General features: G+C 38.1%; 1 protein-coding gene across 6 annotated transcripts in view; it reads right to left on the bottom strand.

Annotated features, from left to right (window-relative positions):
- Positions 1 to 19,263, bottom strand: part of RERE (arginine-glutamic acid dipeptide repeats) — a 420,402-nt gene that overhangs the window by 255,959 nt on the left and 145,180 nt on the right. For 5 of the 6 annotated variants that reach the window (XM_087446871.1, XM_087446872.1, XM_004425543.3 and 2 more), the window contains one exon: positions 18,059 to 18,527. In XM_087446871.1, the coding sequence (XP_087302997.1) occupies positions 18,059 to 18,383 (325 nt within the window). In that variant the 5' untranslated portion in view covers positions 18,384 to 18,527. Of the gene's footprint in view, positions 1 to 18,058; positions 18,528 to 19,263 lie in introns of those variants that run through there. The other variant, XM_087446873.1, reaches the window with a different exon arrangement.

Genomic DNA, 19,263 nt, shown 5'->3' with positions numbered 1-19,263 from the left:
CGACCCACTTAGCAGCCCAGGGGTTTGAGGGTTCGGATACCGGACGTGGAACTACACACTGCTCATTGGGCCGTGCTGTGGCGGTGTCCCATATGCAAAAGTGGAGGAGAACTGGCACCGATGTTAGCTCAGGGCCAATCTTCCTCAAGCAAAAAGAGGAAGATTGGCAACTGATGTTAGCTCAGGGCCAATCTTCCTCACATATACACACAAAAGAACAAATGCAAGAGAGACAATATGGGGGGCAAGGGAGAAGGATAAAAGAAAAGCCTATAACCAAATATTATAAATGCACTCACAGGGCAAAGGCAAAAAGCAGCAGGTGAATTTGGAGGAGAGAACATAAAAATGGACTACCTCTAATCATTGCAGAAGTTGGGTTACAGAAACAATACTGAAATGGGAATTGGAAATCCATATGCTGATGTATCAAATGCCACAGCACTGAGAATCCCAGCAGCTGGGAGATAACAGAAGTAAAACACGACAAAACTGATGGTCCCTACAAACAACTAGCTTCCACCAATCATGATCTGAATGCCAAACGCAATTTTTAAAAAGACTGTACTCTACGATACCAAATATCTATTTTTTTGATAGTTGCTGCAGACTTCAAAAGCGTTCTAGTTTATAAGCCTGAAAGACAGCCCAAGGTTTTTCTCCCTCAAAATAAACGTCTTCCAGCCAGTACAGACTGCAAACTAGAAATCAGGTCTCCACTGTCTAGCTTGAAATGTGAGGTATAAAATCCCCTGTAAGAAAGAAGCATAATCTCCCCAAGTCCACGCACTGCTAGAGTTAATTCTCAAATGCAAACTTCAAAACTTTAGGTGTATTTTGGCACTATGGAATAGTGGTAATTAAACCACTACTTTTAAACTGTTCTTGACGATATAAAAACACAACATACCATGTGAGACCTTTTTGTGACATTTCCCTCCCCTTTACTAAAGAGAAAAAATTATCATTATACAAAGTATTATTAACATCTCTCAATCTGATAATTGTACAGTATCTATGTTTTATAATAACAGCACAATGGGATGTTCAGGATAAAGTCTGAAAACCAAATACCACAGAATAATAATAACAATAGCCTGATTTACAGCCAACAGTTATGCACAGATTTACTAATGGAGCACAAATTAAAATCTTAATGTAAAAACTGAGAATAATGAAAAGCAACATATTGAAATAATATTTAAAATCTATATTATAAACTCACTCCATTCCCCCCCCTTTTTTTTTGGTGAGGAAGATTGGCCCTGAGCTAGCATCCGTGCCCATCTTCCTCTATTTTTTTTTTTTATATGTGGGACACCTACCACAGAATTGCTTGATGAGCAGTGCGTAGGTCCACACCTGGGATCCGAACTTACGAACCCCAGGCCACCGAAGCAGAGCTCGCGAACCCAACCACTATGCCACCAGGCCGGCCCCATTTCCCCTTTTTAAAAGGAACTTATAGCCGTAATCAAACACGCCCCCAATTTTTTTTTTTTTTTTACTCTCTATTGATCAGTCTAAAGTGAGACACTAACACACCATCTGTCAAGCATCAAACAGCAAACAAAGAAAGCCAGAACAATGCCTACTACCTTCAGAGGGAATATAAAACAACTATATCTTTGCCTTTTATAGTTCAGTTTACACTTTTTACACAATTACACTAACTATCACACTGGACATCAGTGAAAAGGCATTCTTTGCAAAGGCAACTGAATAAGGAAATTTAGAGATAAGCAAGAAAATAAATTTAGGGGTGAAATGAGTGAACAAATGTGGAATATCTTCCACATGTAATATATAGTATGCTACCTAATTAGTTTGAGCACATATTTAATGGTGAAATAATGAAAAAAATTTAAAGATACTGGATATTATGTATGAATTTAATAGACTTGGTAAAGTGACTTTAGAAGTTTACCCATTTCCAGGCAATTTAAGCTGTAACTTAAAAGAACTAGATAACTCACTTACCTTCCCCCATCTATTTTATAGTACTTAAAAATCTTTACAAAATTTATACTAACACAAACATATGAAGGAGTAGAAAAGAAAAGCATATAATTTTACTTTTTCTGGTATTTAAGGTATTCAGATATCTCCAAAGCAAACTCAGGCACACAACTATCTACTCTGCAGTATTTACATGTTTTGCAAAAAGAAAAAAAATCACTCTTGTGCACACACATTTTAAAGTAATTCAACAAACATAATACACTGCTCCATCTTTAAACTCACAGAGAATATTTTTAATTTTGGAAAGTCTGGTTTTCTCAGCTGGAGAAGCTGTCAGAACAAATAGAAGGCAATATCTGGAAAGATGACAAACACATGGGTCAATGTCAAATACAAGCCAATCTCTGTCAAGAGCAGAGCCAAATTCCTGCATTTTAATTTAAATGATGCTATCCAACTCAAATAGCACCACGCCACTTCAAATCAAAATTGTTTCCTTTTAAAAAGGGCTTTTTACAAAACTAATAGAGTATAACAGATTAAACAACTCTTTCAGCAATTTCCTCAGCTACTACAAAGCAAGGCATCAATGTATAATGTAATAAAGAGAACATTTAACAATTAATTGAGCCAGCAAAAGCTAAAGCTAAACCTCCAGAGCTTAGGAGTTCAAACGCTTGCTCACTAAGCAAAAGGGCAGAGGATTTTAACATAACTGCAGGAAATCTCAGTCCAATGAGACTCTAGGTAAACATAAATCTTGTTCCACTGTGACTGGAACTCTATTCGTCACAGTCCACCAGGCTGATTTTAGTATCTAGCTGGCAGATTCAAACAAAAGAACATCCCCTCCCCATCCCTCTCATTGTCTCTCCCCGTGCTACTGTGTTAATCCAGTTCCTCTAGGTTCAGTGCTGAAGAGAGGGCTCCGGAAGGCAACTGTTAGCTTGCTTTTACAACCAACAAAACTCCCAAAACATATCATACAACTGTGAAGTAATAACATCTCTGAAGATATTCACGATTTGTGCCAGTTTATAACGGTGACATCTTAACTAATTCACTTTCTTTCCCCTCTCAGTTTCTATTCAGATCCTATGTAGAGGAAATATGTGTATACTCTTTCAAAAAGAAAATAGAAATAAACACACAGGGTTTCAAAGTGGCATCATTTGAGATGGCAACTGCTTCACAAAAATATCTTCACTGGCAAGCTTCCTGAGAGGAATTTATACAGAATTAACCAGGAGGGAAATCTCACCAACTACTTTATTTATAAGGCCTCATTCTAAGCCTCATCGAGTTTGACAGGAAGCAGAAAAAGTTATAACTTAACACCTAAATGGTTTCAACGATATAAAAAAGTAAAAATTATTTTTTAATTTAACTGGATAAATCAAAGCAAATTATATATTTAAATGTAGCATAAAGTACTAGGTAATGAGAGAATTTTAAGGATTACTAGAAGAACAGGCAGAACTAGAGGTTGAGGCAGGAAACCCACAGAGCAGAGACTGGCACTATGGCCTACAGGTCAGATCTGCCCCACTGCCTGTTTTTGTAAGGCCCACAAGCAAAGAATGGTTTTTACATTTTATAACAGTTGGGGGCGGGGGAAGGATGTTTCTTGACATGTGAATACTATATGAAATTCACATTTCAGTGTCCATAAATAAAGTTTTATTGGAACACAGCCACATCCATTCCTTTATATTTTGTCTGTTGCTGCTTTGATGCCACAAGGGCAGAGTTGAGTAGTTGCAACAGAGACTGTAGGGCCTACAGCGAAGCTACAAGTATTTACTATCTGGCCCTTTACAGAAAACGTTTGCTGACCAGTACTCCAGAAATGCTCACTAAATAAGTAAGGCAGCTCAGCGGATAATGTAAATTTTACACCACAGAAGACTACGATGTAAAAGGGCTTTTATTTGATAAGGACACATTTGCTCAGAAACCTTCTGCTTATAAAATGATCAAGAATTTTTCTAGAGGTTAATATCAAGCATACTGGCCTGAAGCATACAAAACAAACCCTTTAGCCAGTGCCTTCACAAGGATAACAAAGTGCTTCGAACATCACATCTCCAAGTTCCTTGTCATATACTTCCTTTGGGTTGAACGCTCAGCTCAGTGTGTGAATCTAGATCAAGAATGGCAAATATTCCGACACCTGTGCCCAAGAAAAACACTGTTAATTATCAGAGCACTCTTTCCAAACATACTACATTCAGCCTCGATCACCTGGAACAGGAGATGAAATCTACTCGCCATCTAATCTAGATGAGCTCTTCCATTCTTCTCATCTACTTTGGACTTCTTTACCATTCATTTCCTTTACCACTATCCTTGTACCTTTTCTTGTGTGAAAAGCATGTTCAGAACTTGACAGACAAGACAAAGTAGAACAGGTATGCCTGTCCTCTGTTATCTGTGAACAGGGCATTAAGAGGCCAAGCTACAGACCATCCACTTAAAACAAAACAAATGGGCTTCTAAGTCTTTTCATCAAAATATTTATTGAGGGGGCCGGCCCGGTAGCATAGTGGTTAAGTTCCTGTGCTCCGCTTCTGCAGCCCAGGGTCCACAGGTTTGGGTCCCGGGCATGGACCTACGCCCTGCTCATCAAGCCATGCTGTGGCGTCATCCCACATACAAAATAGAGGAAGATGAGCATGGATGTTAGCTCAGGGCTAATTTTTCTCAGCAAAAAGAGGAGGATTGGCAACAGGTGTTAGCTCAGGGCCAACCTTCCTCACACACACACAAATTTATTGACTATGAAGGGGCTCTTGATAAACCCTGTATCTGGCCTTTTTTTTTTTTTTTTGACTTCATATAATGCTTTAAATGAACTACATACATGCAGGCTCTACTGCAACCAAAAAAATAAAAATAAAAGGCCTTCTATGTTTACCATGATATTCCAGAGAGGGTCTTAGGAAGCAATAACTAAAACTGGTAACCAATACTACCAAAAAAAGCTCTCTATCAACTATGGCAAACCAAAACCATAGAAAGAGGTAAGTCCAATTTAGATTCAGACACACAAATACATGTACCGGGAATGCATTGTGACTGATCCACCAGAAGGAAGTCCTGAACAACCAGAGCCTATATCCAACAGGAGCCACATTAACGTCAGACCAGAGATGTTTGAGAGCAAAGTAACATCTGGTCTTAAAATAATCTCAGCCAGGAATTTCATGGGTTTTCCACACTTTATTGAGATATTTTTGAGCATCTGCACAGGCAAAGCAGCTTCCTAAAAGTTTTGCCTGAGCCTACTCTTACATCACAGAATAATTTCATGAGCTGTCACCACTAAGCAGGCAAGCATTCCACTGAACGTTTTAAAAATCCATAAGGATTATATAGTCCTAAGAAAATGAAAGAATGAAAGATTCTAACAGGGTCAAAGATCTTCATCTTTGGAGAGGAAGCACACATATCTTAGGATCCCATCATGTTCAACAGTCTTTGGAGACAAATGTGACTATAAATATCTTCCTTAGTAGGTATATATCTTTTCAACCTAGGAGGATTAAGAATTAAGTGACTCCAATTAACTGGGGTGATAATTATCTCCTTAAATTGATATGCACCTTCTATCCCTGAGAAGATTTAGAATTAAGTAAAGAAATATTTAAGAGAATGAAAAGTATACTAACATTTTTTGGGTTAATAAAAAAATCAGGATTGGCTTAGAACACTAGTCTTGTAATTCCAACTTTAACAAGTAACACTTACCTAAGACTTTATTATATGCCTGGCCCTTTCTAAAGAAGCCTCTGAGTGTGTGTTCGTGTGTATACTCATTTAACCCCCATTACAGCCCTTGAGGTGGGTAATCTAACCCCCATTTTACTGATGAAGAAACAAAGGCACAGAGGTTGTCCCTGCCATCCATCCCCACCCCCAGTGGTGGAACTGGATTGCACTGTACTATCTCTCTGTGTGAAAACAATTCAGGTGTGCAGTCAAGATTGAAACCTAAGTGAGTTTATGTACAGCATTGAACTATCTAAGACACCTTCTTGGCTCACTTTATTTATAGATCTAGTCTATTCCATTTATAAGAAGAGTTAAGTACTTTGGAAGATTTGTGTTAATCGATTCTTTAACAATAGAAATCAAATAACAATAGAAATCAAATATTAAATTATTTTATTTAATAAGCCTAAACGTTGGAAATACTACTTTATAAACGAGACCAATCATAATTCAAAAATCTCTTAAAAGTGACTGTTAAAATTTGTTTGTAAGCTGAACTTTAAAAAAGTAGAGCAGTGCCTTTTAATTTATAACTTTAACAAACTGTATACCAGCTTTTTTAATTCAAGTATGATTGACATACAATACTATATTAGTTTCATGAGGTGTACAACATAGTGATTTGATATTTTTATACATTATGAAATGACTGATCATCTGTCATCATACAAAGTTATTACAATACTATTGACTATATTCCTTATGCTGCACATTACACCCCCGTGACTTATTTATTTTATAACTGGAAGTGTGCACCACTTAATCCCCTTAACCTATTCCTCCTATCCCCTACTCCCTTCCCCTATGGCAATCAGCAGTTTGTTCTCTGTATCTGTCCATTTCTGTTTTGTTTGCTCACTTTTTTTGTTTTTTAGATTCTACATATAAGCGAAATCGTACAGTATTTGTCTTTCTCTGACTTATTTCACTTAGCATAATATCCTCTAGGTCCATCCATGTTGTCACAAATGGCAAAATTTCATTATTTTTATGGCTGAGTAATATTCCATTGTGTGTGTGTGTGTGCGTGTTTGCTCTACATCTTCTTTATCTGTTCATCTGTCAGTGGACATTTAGGTTGCTTCCATATTATGGCTATTGTAAATAATGCTGAAATGAACACAGGGGTACATATATCTTTTCGAATAAGTGTTTTCAGATATATACCCAGAAGTGGAATTGCTGGATCATACGGAATACCAACTTTTTAAACCTAAGTAAACTTTCTAGATAGTCTTTTCTACATATAAATATCAGCCTTGAGCATCTTCCCAAGAAAGTCCTTACATAACCGCTCTATACATGTGTTTACTGCCCAACTCCTAAAGAAAGCACAACTAAGACAATGCTATTCAAGACAGGCCGCCCAACAAACACAAGGTAAACACTCAAGTCTGTAGTCACTACTCCTGCCTATGCTAATAAACATTTGGGGAACGAATGAAGTGCCTAGAATGCTCTAGACGCTTTTCTAGGCACCTGGGATACATCAATGAGCTAAAAGGAAAAAGATTCCTGTCCTCCTGGAGTGGACCAGCAGGGAAAAGACACAACAGAAATGGGAATGGAGGTATTTAAACCAGGTATGAAACATCAAGGGGTAAGGGACGGAGAAAAGGGAGACTCATGGACTGAGGTCCTAGTGGGGTCAAATGATTTCTGGAGTTGGAGACTACATGGTTAAGAGTTAGAAATGTGGGATCCAGGAAACTGAGATGAGCAGACTGCCAGAAAGCTACATTCCTGAATTTGATGATTAATTGCTCATAAAAATGTCTTTAAAGAATTACTATTTAACATGTTCTTGTCATTATCAAGGGTGATTTTTAAATGGCCACAATATAAAACATTCCTGTTTCTTTTGGAATACATTGTGGTTAACTGTTTCTCATGTAGACATTTCTGCTGTAACACAATATGTATGTTGCTGGGAAAACCTCATGTTCTACCAAAAATGTTCACTAAAAATAAAAGGGCTTATATAAAATACAGAGTAAAGGGCAGATTACTCAAAACCTATGCAACTCTGAAACCGGATTACTATTTTTTTAAAAATCTATCATTATACCTCAAGAAATAAGACAGCCCAGGCAGGTACCCCATTCTGGCTGAAGGCTGCCTTAGGTAGTATTTAAAATCCAGGGCCGGCCCCGTGGCTTAGTGGTTAAGCGCGCGCGCTCTGCTGCTGGCAGCTCGGGCTCGGATCCCGGGCGCTCACCGACACACCACCTCTCCGGCCATGCTGAGGCCGCGTCCCACATACAGCAACTAGAAGGATGTGCAACTATGACATACAACTATCTACTGGGGCTTTGGGGGAAAAAATAAAATTTAAAATCCATAAAAACAACAGACCCTGGCTCAAAGGCACCAAAACAATGCAGATTAACACGGGGCTTTTGTGAAGGTGAGCACAGCAGGCAAGGCAACCCGCCAGAGTCCAAGAGTATAAGGTGGGGAGCACCTCTCTGAGGAGGGAACTCCGCGGTGCAGGTGCTCATTTTTTCATTTCATTTTAAATAGAGATGAAAGGACTCTGGCCGGTGCAACAGACAAATTGAAGGTTTAAATTCTTACCTACTTTTTCCTTTTCTGCTAAAACATAATCCTACATTATACCATATAATTATATATTATAATTCTACTCCCTCTATTCACACTCCTCTTCCGAGGAAAAGTTGCATATGAACCAACACAAATTGTACATTCCATTGACATCATTCCTCTATTTACCTATCACATACATAGCAAAACAAACTACTTATAAATATCCATATGTTGTCACAAGTTCTCACTGAATCTAGTGCTACAGTGAGAGTCTGGTGATGAAGTAGTATATAGTGAACATGTGTCGCTTCTCCGGCCATCTCTCATCTATTTCCCACCGAACACGTTGCTCCCTAATTTCATTGTGGGGAATTACCTTAGCCCTACCATGTGCAGTTTTAGGGGGAGCAATAAACCAGGACCCAGACAGAATGGTCAGTAGTTCCCCCTGACCAAAAACCAGAACTGCCCTCATTCCAGGCAGACTTCCACCCATTCTATGAGTCACCCTACTAATAAATTACTTTCTTGTGTGATGTGGACACGATGTTCTCCAGCTTGCATCCAAAAAAACTTCAATGAATATAATATGCTCACTTTTATTAGATCACAAAAACTATGTATTTTTCCTTTCAGTTGCTGAATTAAGGGTTCAAATCCAGCAATCAGCATTAGCCTAAATATTCTGGAACAATTTACCTCTTCCCACTCAGCTTGTTATGCATTTACCTTTTTAACAATCATTCTGTACATATGTATCTAGCAAGTGAGAGATAATTTTTGAAAGCAGACGAGATGTAACTAATTTTACAAGTAGGGGAGAAAAAAGAGAAAAAGAGCAAAGTAATTATATCATTTCCATTTTCCAAGAAATGGGCTTATCCCTTCTTTTTCTTTCAACATAGGTGTGTTTGTTTTTTGTATCATCTTCAGTATTTTACACAAATGTCCATCCGTGCTTGGCTTTCACCAACCCTCAGACCTGTGCCATCTTACAAAGTGGCTGTGTGACCCTGGCCTCTAAGCCTTTGTTCCCTCATCTGTACAACAGGGAAATAATGACTAGGTTGAGCAGGGACTTCTTTAAAGACTAGAAACAACAAGTTTAAAGCAAGCCCAGTACTGGAAAAGAGAAGGTGCTTTAAAAATGGTGGTTAGTTATCATCCATGGGCACAGCTCCTTCACTCCCTCATGTCTGTCTACTTGCACTCAAGTTCATAGTCCCCTTTGCAATCAGGCACTTTAGAAGATCCAAATCGTTCCCAATTGATTGGTCAGAATTCAATTCTACAGCCACCTCTGTTCCTCTTCAACTATATGTGCTGTATTTCACATCAAAATCTCAAGCCATAAAAGCATATCTTCCTTTTCCTCTTTTTTCGGATCTGCCTAAATTCTAGTCTGCCGTAAATAAGTGACAGGTGTGCTGGGATGCTGATCCTCTCAGCCCTCAAGGTAATGCACACATTTTCTACTTGTGCATTAACTTGAAAAAGACTGGGAAGCACCGGTCTAGATCTTGTGAGTCTCAAACTTAAATGTGTATTTAAATCACCTGGGAATCTTATCAAAACAAAAACTGTGATTCAGTAGATCTGGGGTGGAACCTGAGATTCTGCACTTCTAACCAGCTCACATGGGATGTCAATCTGTGGCCAACACTTGGAGGAGCAAGTGTCTAGAGCACATGTTTCACTATACTTAATGACCCTTTCCTTATGAAATCAAAAAAGATATGGTTAATTGGTCTCAAAGTTTCTAGCACTTCCCATTTTTTTGGCTTGAATAACTAAATAGCACTTTCTCTTGTTTCTTCTACCCTCGTAGAAAAAGAAATAACTCTTTATGTGCTAAAATTTTTCTTTTAAATATGCAGAATTTGAATAACTTTCTAATATACACTAAAAGGCAATCATTTCTAGGGGCTCGGAAAAAGATTAAACAAAATTTCAATAGAAACGGAAAAAATAAAAATTAACGTAGTCTGCAACTAAAAGTACACTATAATGTTATTAAAAATAAGAAATACATTTTCACAACTATTCCAAGGACACACAACTGAGAGGGCTGAAGCAGTCACTAAAACTCGGATCACTCAAACCCAAGTCTACCCATCAACAAAGCTCTTCCTATTATGGGTTGAACAGTATTCTCTCCAAAATTCCTATGTTGAAGTGCTAATCCCCAGTACCTCAGAATGTGACCTTAGTTGGAAAAAGGCTCACTGCAGATGTAATTAGTTACAATGAGGTGGGCCCTAATCCAATATGACTGGTGTCCTTATAAAAAGGAGAAGTTTGGACAGACATGGAGATAGGCACACAAGTAGAACGCCATGGGAAGACTGCAGTTATGTTAGTGCAAGTCAATAAACTACCAGAGGCCGGCCCCATGGCTTAGCGGTTAAGTGCGCGCGCTCCGCTACTGGCGGTCCGGGTTCAGAACCCGGGCGCACACCGACGCACCACTTCTCCGGCCATGCTGAGGCAGCATCCCACATACAGTAACTAGAAGGATGTGCAGCCATGACATACAACTATCTACTGGGGCTTTGGGGAGAAAAAGGGGAAAAAAAAGGAGGAGGATTGGCAATAGATGTTAGCTCAGGGCCGGTCTTCCTCAGCAAAAAGAGGAAGATCGGCATGGATGTTAGCTCAGGGCTGATCTTCCTCAGGAAAAAAAAAAAAAAAAAAGAAACTACCAGAAGCTAGGGGAGGCCTGGAACACACAGACCCTTTCCTAGTGCTTTCATGGGGTAGCATGGCTCTGCCAACACCTTGATCTGGATCTTCTAACCTTCAGAACTATGAGACAGTATATTCTATTGTTTAAGCCACTCAGTTTGTGGTACTTTGTTATGGCAGTCCTAGCAAACTCATACACTGCATCATTGTGCTCCCTCCCAAACAACAGTAAAGTCTAAAGATGACTGTGAAGATACGCAGTCACATCACAGAGAGTCTGGTGTGCCAGGTGAAGATTTTGGACTTGATCCTACTGGCAACAGGGATCCACTGAAAGGCTTTAAGCAGATTAGTATCAGGTTTATTAAGCACAAACGAACTTGTAACATATGTCAAACCACTTTCATTCAAGCTGGGGCCTAATAGTTCCTTTATGGCAGAATTCACGTTTTTTATTACACAAAAAATATTCTTGTAATCATAAGAAAAACTTGTGTCCCACCCCAAAATAAGAATGCCTCAAGAAGGCACCTTTATTTGCTTGTCATATCTACCTAAAATTCTTCTAAATATAAGAGACATGGATAAAACACTACAGATCAAATGGGCTTTTATTTTCCCCAAAAATGTATGTCCTGGAACACCAAATGCCAGAGTTTTGCTTTGCTTTATTTTAGAGAGCGAATGTCTTTCTGAGTGATTGCCATAAATAAGCTTTCAATTATTCAGAGAATCACAACTTTGAAACCAAATTCAGCCTCTTAATAGGTCAGAGACCAACCCCTCAGTGAAGAATCAGTAGCTAAATGTGAGGACATACCATTTGTTAACACGCTGGTGACTCCCTTCCCTCTTTAAATAGGAACTTGAATCAAAGGGAAATTATCCTTCAAGAAAACAGTTTCATGTTTTAACTTCACTTTTCTTTTTAAGCAAAAATTTCATTGAAGTATAACATACATATAGAAAAGTACAAAGCATGATAAATTCTCACAAAGTAAACAAACCCATGTAACCAACTGTCACCACAAAAGAGAACATGACCAGACTCCTGAGGGTCCTCTCACACTCTGTTCCAGACACCAGTGCCCATCAATGTAACTACTATCCTGACTTCAAAACACCCAAGACTAGTGTTGCCTGTTTTTTAACTTTATATTAAAAAAAATCATACACTATTATACTCTTTTGTGTCTGCTCAACGTTATGCTTAACAGTCTACTTTTAACTTCAATAGTTTTAAAATACATATATATATATATATTATATATATATATTCCATTTTGATTCAAACTAGATCCCCAGGTTTCATTTTGCTTAGTTTGGATTTTTTTCTAGCTTAAATTCCAGCATCAAAAGAAATTAATACCTCAATGTTCAAAATGTATAATCAATTCTAGTTTCTAGGTCCTTTTTCAGTTTAAGTCCCAAATTCCTAACAATAATGAAGAAAATTTGCAAATAAAAAGTGGAGATGTTTTATTTCACCTAAGATTTCATAAACCACAAACCTAAAAGTTCTTTGTCTTTTATATATAAAACTTATCTTCATAAAAAATTTCACACCTTGTTCATGAAAGTAGAAGGAACACAGATATAACAAACTTAAAAATCCTGAATCTTGATTTTTTTCCCCCTCGCATGTATGTGATGGAGATTTCTGTTACTCTAGGAATAACATCTACAGTAAAGAGGAGAGTCACACAAAATTATCAGTTAATATGACAGAATACAAGAAATGGAGAACCAGCTTAACAGGCACTTTTTAAAGAATATGTTTCCTTATCAAAATAGCTAGCAAAACTGATATGGCAAAACGAAAAAATATCTCCCAATAATTTGAATTTAATTTTTTGATTGTTTTACCTGATCAGGAATCAAGGAATCATATTACCTAACTGAAAACAGTGGATACACTGTTGGTGGGAATGTAAATTGGTACAGCCACTATGGAAAATAGTATGGAGGTTCCTCAAAAAGATAAAAATATAACTACCATATGATCCAGCAATTCCAGTTCTGGGTATATATCTGAAGGAAATGAAATCACTATCTTGAAGAGATATCTGCACCCTTATGTTCATTCCAATATTACTTACAATGGCCAAGACATGGAAATAATCTAAGTGTCCATCAATGGATGAATGAATAAAGAAAATGTGGAGACATATATATAATGGAATATTATTCAGCCATAAAAAAGGAAATCCTGCCATTTATGACAAGATGGATGTACCCTGAGGGCATTATGCTAAGTGAAAAAGTCAGACAGAGAAAGACAAATACTGTATGATCTCACTTATATGTGGAATCTAAAAAAAAACCAAAGTCAGAAACATAGAAGAGGGGCCAGCCCCACGGCTTAGCGGTTAAGTGCGCGTGCTCCACTGCTGGCGGCCCAGGTTCGGATCTCGGGCGCGCACTGACGCACCGCTTCTCCGGCCATGCTGAGGCTGCGTCCCACATACAGCAACTAGAAGGACGTGCAACTATGACATACAACTATCTACTGGGGCTTTGGGGGAAAATAAATAAATAAAATTTTAAAAAATAAAATAAAATAAAATGAAAAGCTTAAAAAAAAAAAAGAAACATAGAAGAGATCAGTGGTTGAGGGGAGGGGATGGTAATAGGTAAAGGTGGTCAAATGATACAAACTCCCAGTTATTAGATGAATATGCCCTGGGGATGAATGTACAGCATGAGGACTATAGTAACAATAATTACAATACTGAAAGTTGCTAAGAGAGTAGATTTTGATTTTTATTTTTATATATTTATTTATTTTTTTGGTGAGGAAGATTAGCCCTGAGCTAACATCCATGCCAATCCTCCTCTTTCTGATGAGGAAGACTGACCCTGATCTAACATTCGTGACCATCTTCCGCTACTTTATATGGGACGCCACCACAGCATGGCTTGACAAGTGGTGCATCCATGTGCGCCAGGGATCCGAACCTGCGAACCCCAGGCTGCCCAAGCGGAGCAGGCACACTCAACTGCTACGTCACTGGGCCGGCCCCAAGAGTAGATTTTTAAAGTTCTCACCACAAAAAAAAAAAAAACTAACTCTGTAAGCTGATGGATGTGTTAACTACCCTCATTGTGGTAATCATTTTGCAATATATACATATATAAAATCACTACACTGTACATCTTAAACAATGTTATATGTCAATTATATCTCAACAAAGCTAGAAGAAAAAAGAAAGAAAATAGTGGAAAGAAATTAATATGCTACACACAGCAAACTTTAGAAATCAGTATCCCACGCTAAAGAAGTCCATAAGGGAAATTTGGCTGCACACAGCTGTGTAATAAATCAATTTGCTACCATGACAGTCATCTCAAAAGTACAGTAACTGTTGAAAGACAAGAAAGAAGTTGGATTAGACACAGTGGCAATGTATAATAAAACCCCACAAGGTTTTTGTTTTGCTTTTGATTTTATAACAAGTCTCTTAAATCATTCACTGGGAAATAAATGATTTAAGATGGAGTTCCAGAAGCATTCTTCTAACTTTGACATCATTAATCAGTCAATAAATTTTTGAGAGGGTTTCAGAAATTTATTTATTTAACAAATGCTACAGAATACACACTATCTGTACACGATTGTCGCAAATGCCAGGAATCCAAGGATAAGCAGAAACAGACCTGCTGCCTTTATGGAGAACAGAGACAGATATTACTCCTAAAATAGTAACAGAAATAAAGAGAAAATTATTACTGTTATAAGAGCTACAAGATACATAATGCCATGATAGTATCTACTAAGAAAATCTGTGTAACCTGGGAAAGGAAAGGCAATGACACTGGAATGGGAGAGCTGAAGAAAGAATAAGAATTAAGTAAGTGTGCCTGTGTGTGTTTGGGGGCAGGGGTACACCAGCCTGAGGCAACAGCAAGTGTAAAGGTCCTGAGGTAGAAGATAACATGGACAGCATAAGTAACTAAAAGTCTATTATGCTGATCTCCTAAAGACAAAACAAAGATAACTCCAGAGATAAGGAGCAGGGGCAAAAAAGAGCTGATTGTGACCATGCAGGAGATTAAATCTTAGCTAGTGACAAATTCTAAATAACACTCAATTTCTCAATAAAATCTCATTCTTCTCAGACCAAATAATCTGAACATAGACCTACTCCCTATGATAAGGTAGTACAGTATATAATAGTCTGTTTTTATCCTCAAGGTTATCACTCACTGCTGGGCTTATTCTTAATCACATTTTGAAAGGTACCTATAATTTACACTTAATCTGAGTATTAAAATCAATTCAGAAAAGTAGAAAGCAAAAGAAAAAAAATTTTATCTGTGCTTTACATCCTAAAGAAACAAATGAGCATAAAAGATCTACCACCCAAAAACTAAAAATACACTGAAGAAATCCCTTACGACGTCCCATAGAATTCCTACCTAAACATTTAAGATACAAGGAAGCATAAAGAATTTCTGCAATCCATGAGGATAATGGCTTTTCATCGCTAACAAAAGATGTTACTATAGTACTTCGCACCAAGAAAGAAAAAGACCACAAAGGAAGACAAAGGAAACAAAGGAAAGGAAAAAACTCAAGTGCCACCTTGGGATCTAATCATAGTACTCTACTTCTGATTCTTCAGTTTAGGTAAACCTAAAGAATAGACAATATTTAACAAACTTCCATTGAGAAAGAAGCTATGTGGAGAAGGCAACCAGGTCACCTGGCTCTAAATGCATCCTCCAGGGCCGGCCCCGTGGCTTAGCGGTTAAATGCGCGCGCTCCGCTGCTGGCAGCCTGGGTTCGGATCCCGGGCGCGCACCAATGCACTGCTTCTCCGGCCATGCTGAGGCCACGTCCCACATACAGCAACTAGAAGGATGTGCAGTTATGACGTACAACTATCTATTGGGGCTTTGGGGGGAAAAATAAATAAATAAAATCTTTAAATGCATCCTCCAAAAAGAAAAGAATCCCCTGAGAAGGTGAAAGACAGTCTCCATAGCAAAGAGTCCAACATCCACTGGACCCAGCAGGGTGCAAACCCCAGGCCACAGCACTGTCACCCACCCAAGCACAAGGGGCGCCTCGCGTGGAGTAGTTATGCCCTGAATGCCACAGAAAACTTGCAAACCATTTTTGGTTTTCACAAATCCTTTATAGCAGATTTAGCTTCCAGAGAGGGCATATCTTTTTCACATTTCACAAAGGTCCTCAGATTTACTGAAACAATGCCTGCCTCCATAAACACACAGTTCTTCCCAACACATTTTAAGAACTTACTGTTTTGTAAATAAGTCCTTAGCAACCTCCCTCCACATATTCTTCCAAACATCAAGCAGGAAGGATTTCCTATCATCCTGCAGAAAGTGCACTATGAATGTATAACAGTTCCCAAACTAGTTTTCTCAAAACTGGTTTTTCTTAGGGAGATATTTAGCAGAAATAGGGTGCCACAGTCCCACAAATGGGAAAAACAGCAGGGTTTTGTCTTGTTTTTTTTAATGTTCAAGAGGTTTCCTTAACTGCAGGACTTCTCAGAGTCATTAATTATGAATCTCTCACAAGAGGGACAGTTTGTGCAGCATTTCCCACATGTATTTGACGACAAATATTTTGGGGACGTTTCCCCACTGACACAGGAGTAACGTCCCACTGAGAAAGGCTGGCATTCAACACTGCAAAAGGCAGCTGGCCTTTTGACAACGATCCAAATGATCACAATACTACATTGAATTGTTATGTGTCAAGAGAAAAGGATAACAAAGATCTTTCCTTATATTTAAGTTATGGTACTATAATCTATATCTAAAGGAGTTAACACATTCTGTTCCTTTCTGATGATCTAGAACTAAACAGGTCCATAGCAAGCAATTTGTGGTTACTCTACAATGAGATATTCTTCAGTGGCTAAGAAATTCTTACTATCCAATATCTAAGTCTGAATCAAAGATACTGACGGTATTGTAACCTACATGTTACTAAATCTCTACAGCAGAGCTCTAACTTCTCTAAAACTCCAACTTTGATAATTTTATATCATATAAATATCTTCTCAGTTAATCACCAACCAAGAAAGTGTAGTTGTGAATACAATTTTATCTGTATTCGTCCTAATACTGATTATCTTTTGAAATTCAAAACTAATTCCTAAACAGGGGGAAAATCAGGTACTTTACGTGAACTTCAGAACAATTACAATACTCCTCAGTAAAATGCCTGTACCAGGTTAACGACATAACATAATCTCTTTTATCTCCCTTTTCTGGAAAAACATCAAACTGGGAGCTTTTAATCTGTTAATTACATTTCATGTGAAATTCATGTCATTCCTCAGCACTGTAATCCAAACAAAATGATTTTAGCTAGTTTTACTGACTTCTATAAGCAAAGTATCTTACTATACACAATACATCAAATGAAAAAGGAAAGTTTTGTTGGTGTCCAACAGGTTCTGAATCACTTGCTCCCCCACATCTCACCTGAAAGCCAGGTCTGACTCTCTCTGAACAATGTTATAAAACTCAACACACTGAATGAACACAGCACATTTTCTGGAAAACAAAGCAGGTTAGTTGGCTTCATCTGTTATCATTGATTAGAAAGCCTGAAGCTCAATTCTTTGGAAAAAGAGGTTATCAGGAGAAATAAACCTTGGTCTGAAGGCCATTAAAAATACCTCTCTAGCTTCTGGTCACTCCTGTAGCAAACGTAAAATTTCCTGTTTCCAAGAATCTTAAGGTTTACTTGTCCCACCACGTATTCCATTCTGCAGGGTCACTACCTCCTAATTTGTGCTGAAGATAAAAAGCAAGGAGGAAGTCAGAAGATGAAAACTACTGAGTAGATGGTGAAGCGAGAGAACAAGCAGCGTGAGAAAACAAGGCGAGAACGCACAAACCAGGACAGAAGACCGAGATGAGGCAGACGTAAGCAAGAAGTGTGGAAATCCAACTGACCAGAAGTGGATCTACTTGAGTTTTTACCCAAAACTACTATCTACTCTTCTGGGTTCCACGCCTTTCTTAACATGTGAAGAGATATCTAAATGCTGATATCATTTCTCCACCACAAACACTGTAAAGATCCAAATGTAAGGCTCCTTACCTCCTGGTCTATAGACAACATCATCCTCAGTGATGTAGGATGTTATCTCACCAGTATCTGTCCTTTCATAACGAGATTTTTTTTTCGGTGGTTTCTTTTTGTTCTTCTTTGTGGACTCCTCTGTGGTGGCACTATTGTTGTCATTGTCCTCATCTTCACTGTGATCACTCTCAGCATAATTTTTGGCTCCTCCTTCCAAGGTACAGCTCCTGCGTGGCCTTGAATTCTCACTCTCTCTTGCTTTGTCTCTTTTATCTCTCTCTCGGTCCCGATCTCGGTCCCGGTCCTTCTCTTTGTCTTTGTCTTTGTCTTTGTCAGCTGTCATGATTCGCCACGTGCCTTCTTCTGTCCTCTCACGGCTAGGCCTCCGTGAAAGGTAGACAGTAAGCCTGGGCTTCAGTCTTCTGAATTTCTCACTCAATTCCAGGGAAAATCCAACCACTCCAACAACCCCAATGTTTCAAAAATACTAGGAGAGAGAAAAGAGAGAGGGAGACATTTATTTTACTTTAGCATTTTCTCATATCTCCTTCCTAAAAGAATGTTCTGTTAAATGAATCTCTTACTTACTCAGAAGCTTTAGCCCTAAAAACTTCTTACAGGCCATAGGAAAAAAGTTAGGACAAGTGATATAAAATTCAAATATACACAGTTTTTTACTTCAGCTAGCATATGGTTTGGGGTTTTCTAGCACACGAATAACAAAAAATGTCTTAACTCATAAGAATAAACTATACTTTCTGTACACCAAATGTTTTCTCCTTTTTAAGGAAAAAGTGTTTCCTAGTAGACAACATATAATGGGTACACTTATACAAAAGGAGCTTCATAATCCACAATATTAACTTAAAAGGGAAAAATCTGTAGTAAAAACTATTTCCACCTAAAAAAAAAAATTGGGATAGGCTTGGAAAACGTCTCAGGATGTCTCAGTGTACTGTCTTCTGAAGACGCTTTCTACCCACTTCTCCAAATTTCCAGAGTTCCTCTCAAGAATAAACATAACATTTGACTCAAAAGTGACAACCCCAAAGCAAGACACTTTTGTTTTCAATTACAATTTCTCACATCTTCTAAGTCTACTATTCTATTTATTTTCTAGGAAAAATTATTTCTCTAAAGATACATTATCTCTGCCTTAATAAAATATAACAGCTTCCAAAAACAACCTTCCATCTTCAGGGAATATTAGGTAGTTTTTACAT

This window comes from Ceratotherium simum, chromosome 22, assembly GCF_057802395.1.
Source record: "Ceratotherium simum simum isolate JZ-2026a chromosome 22, ASM5780239v1, whole genome shotgun sequence".
NCBI lineage: Eukaryota > Metazoa > Chordata > Mammalia > Perissodactyla > Rhinocerotidae > Ceratotherium > Ceratotherium simum.
This window is presented reverse-complemented; position numbering and strand designations above follow the sequence as displayed.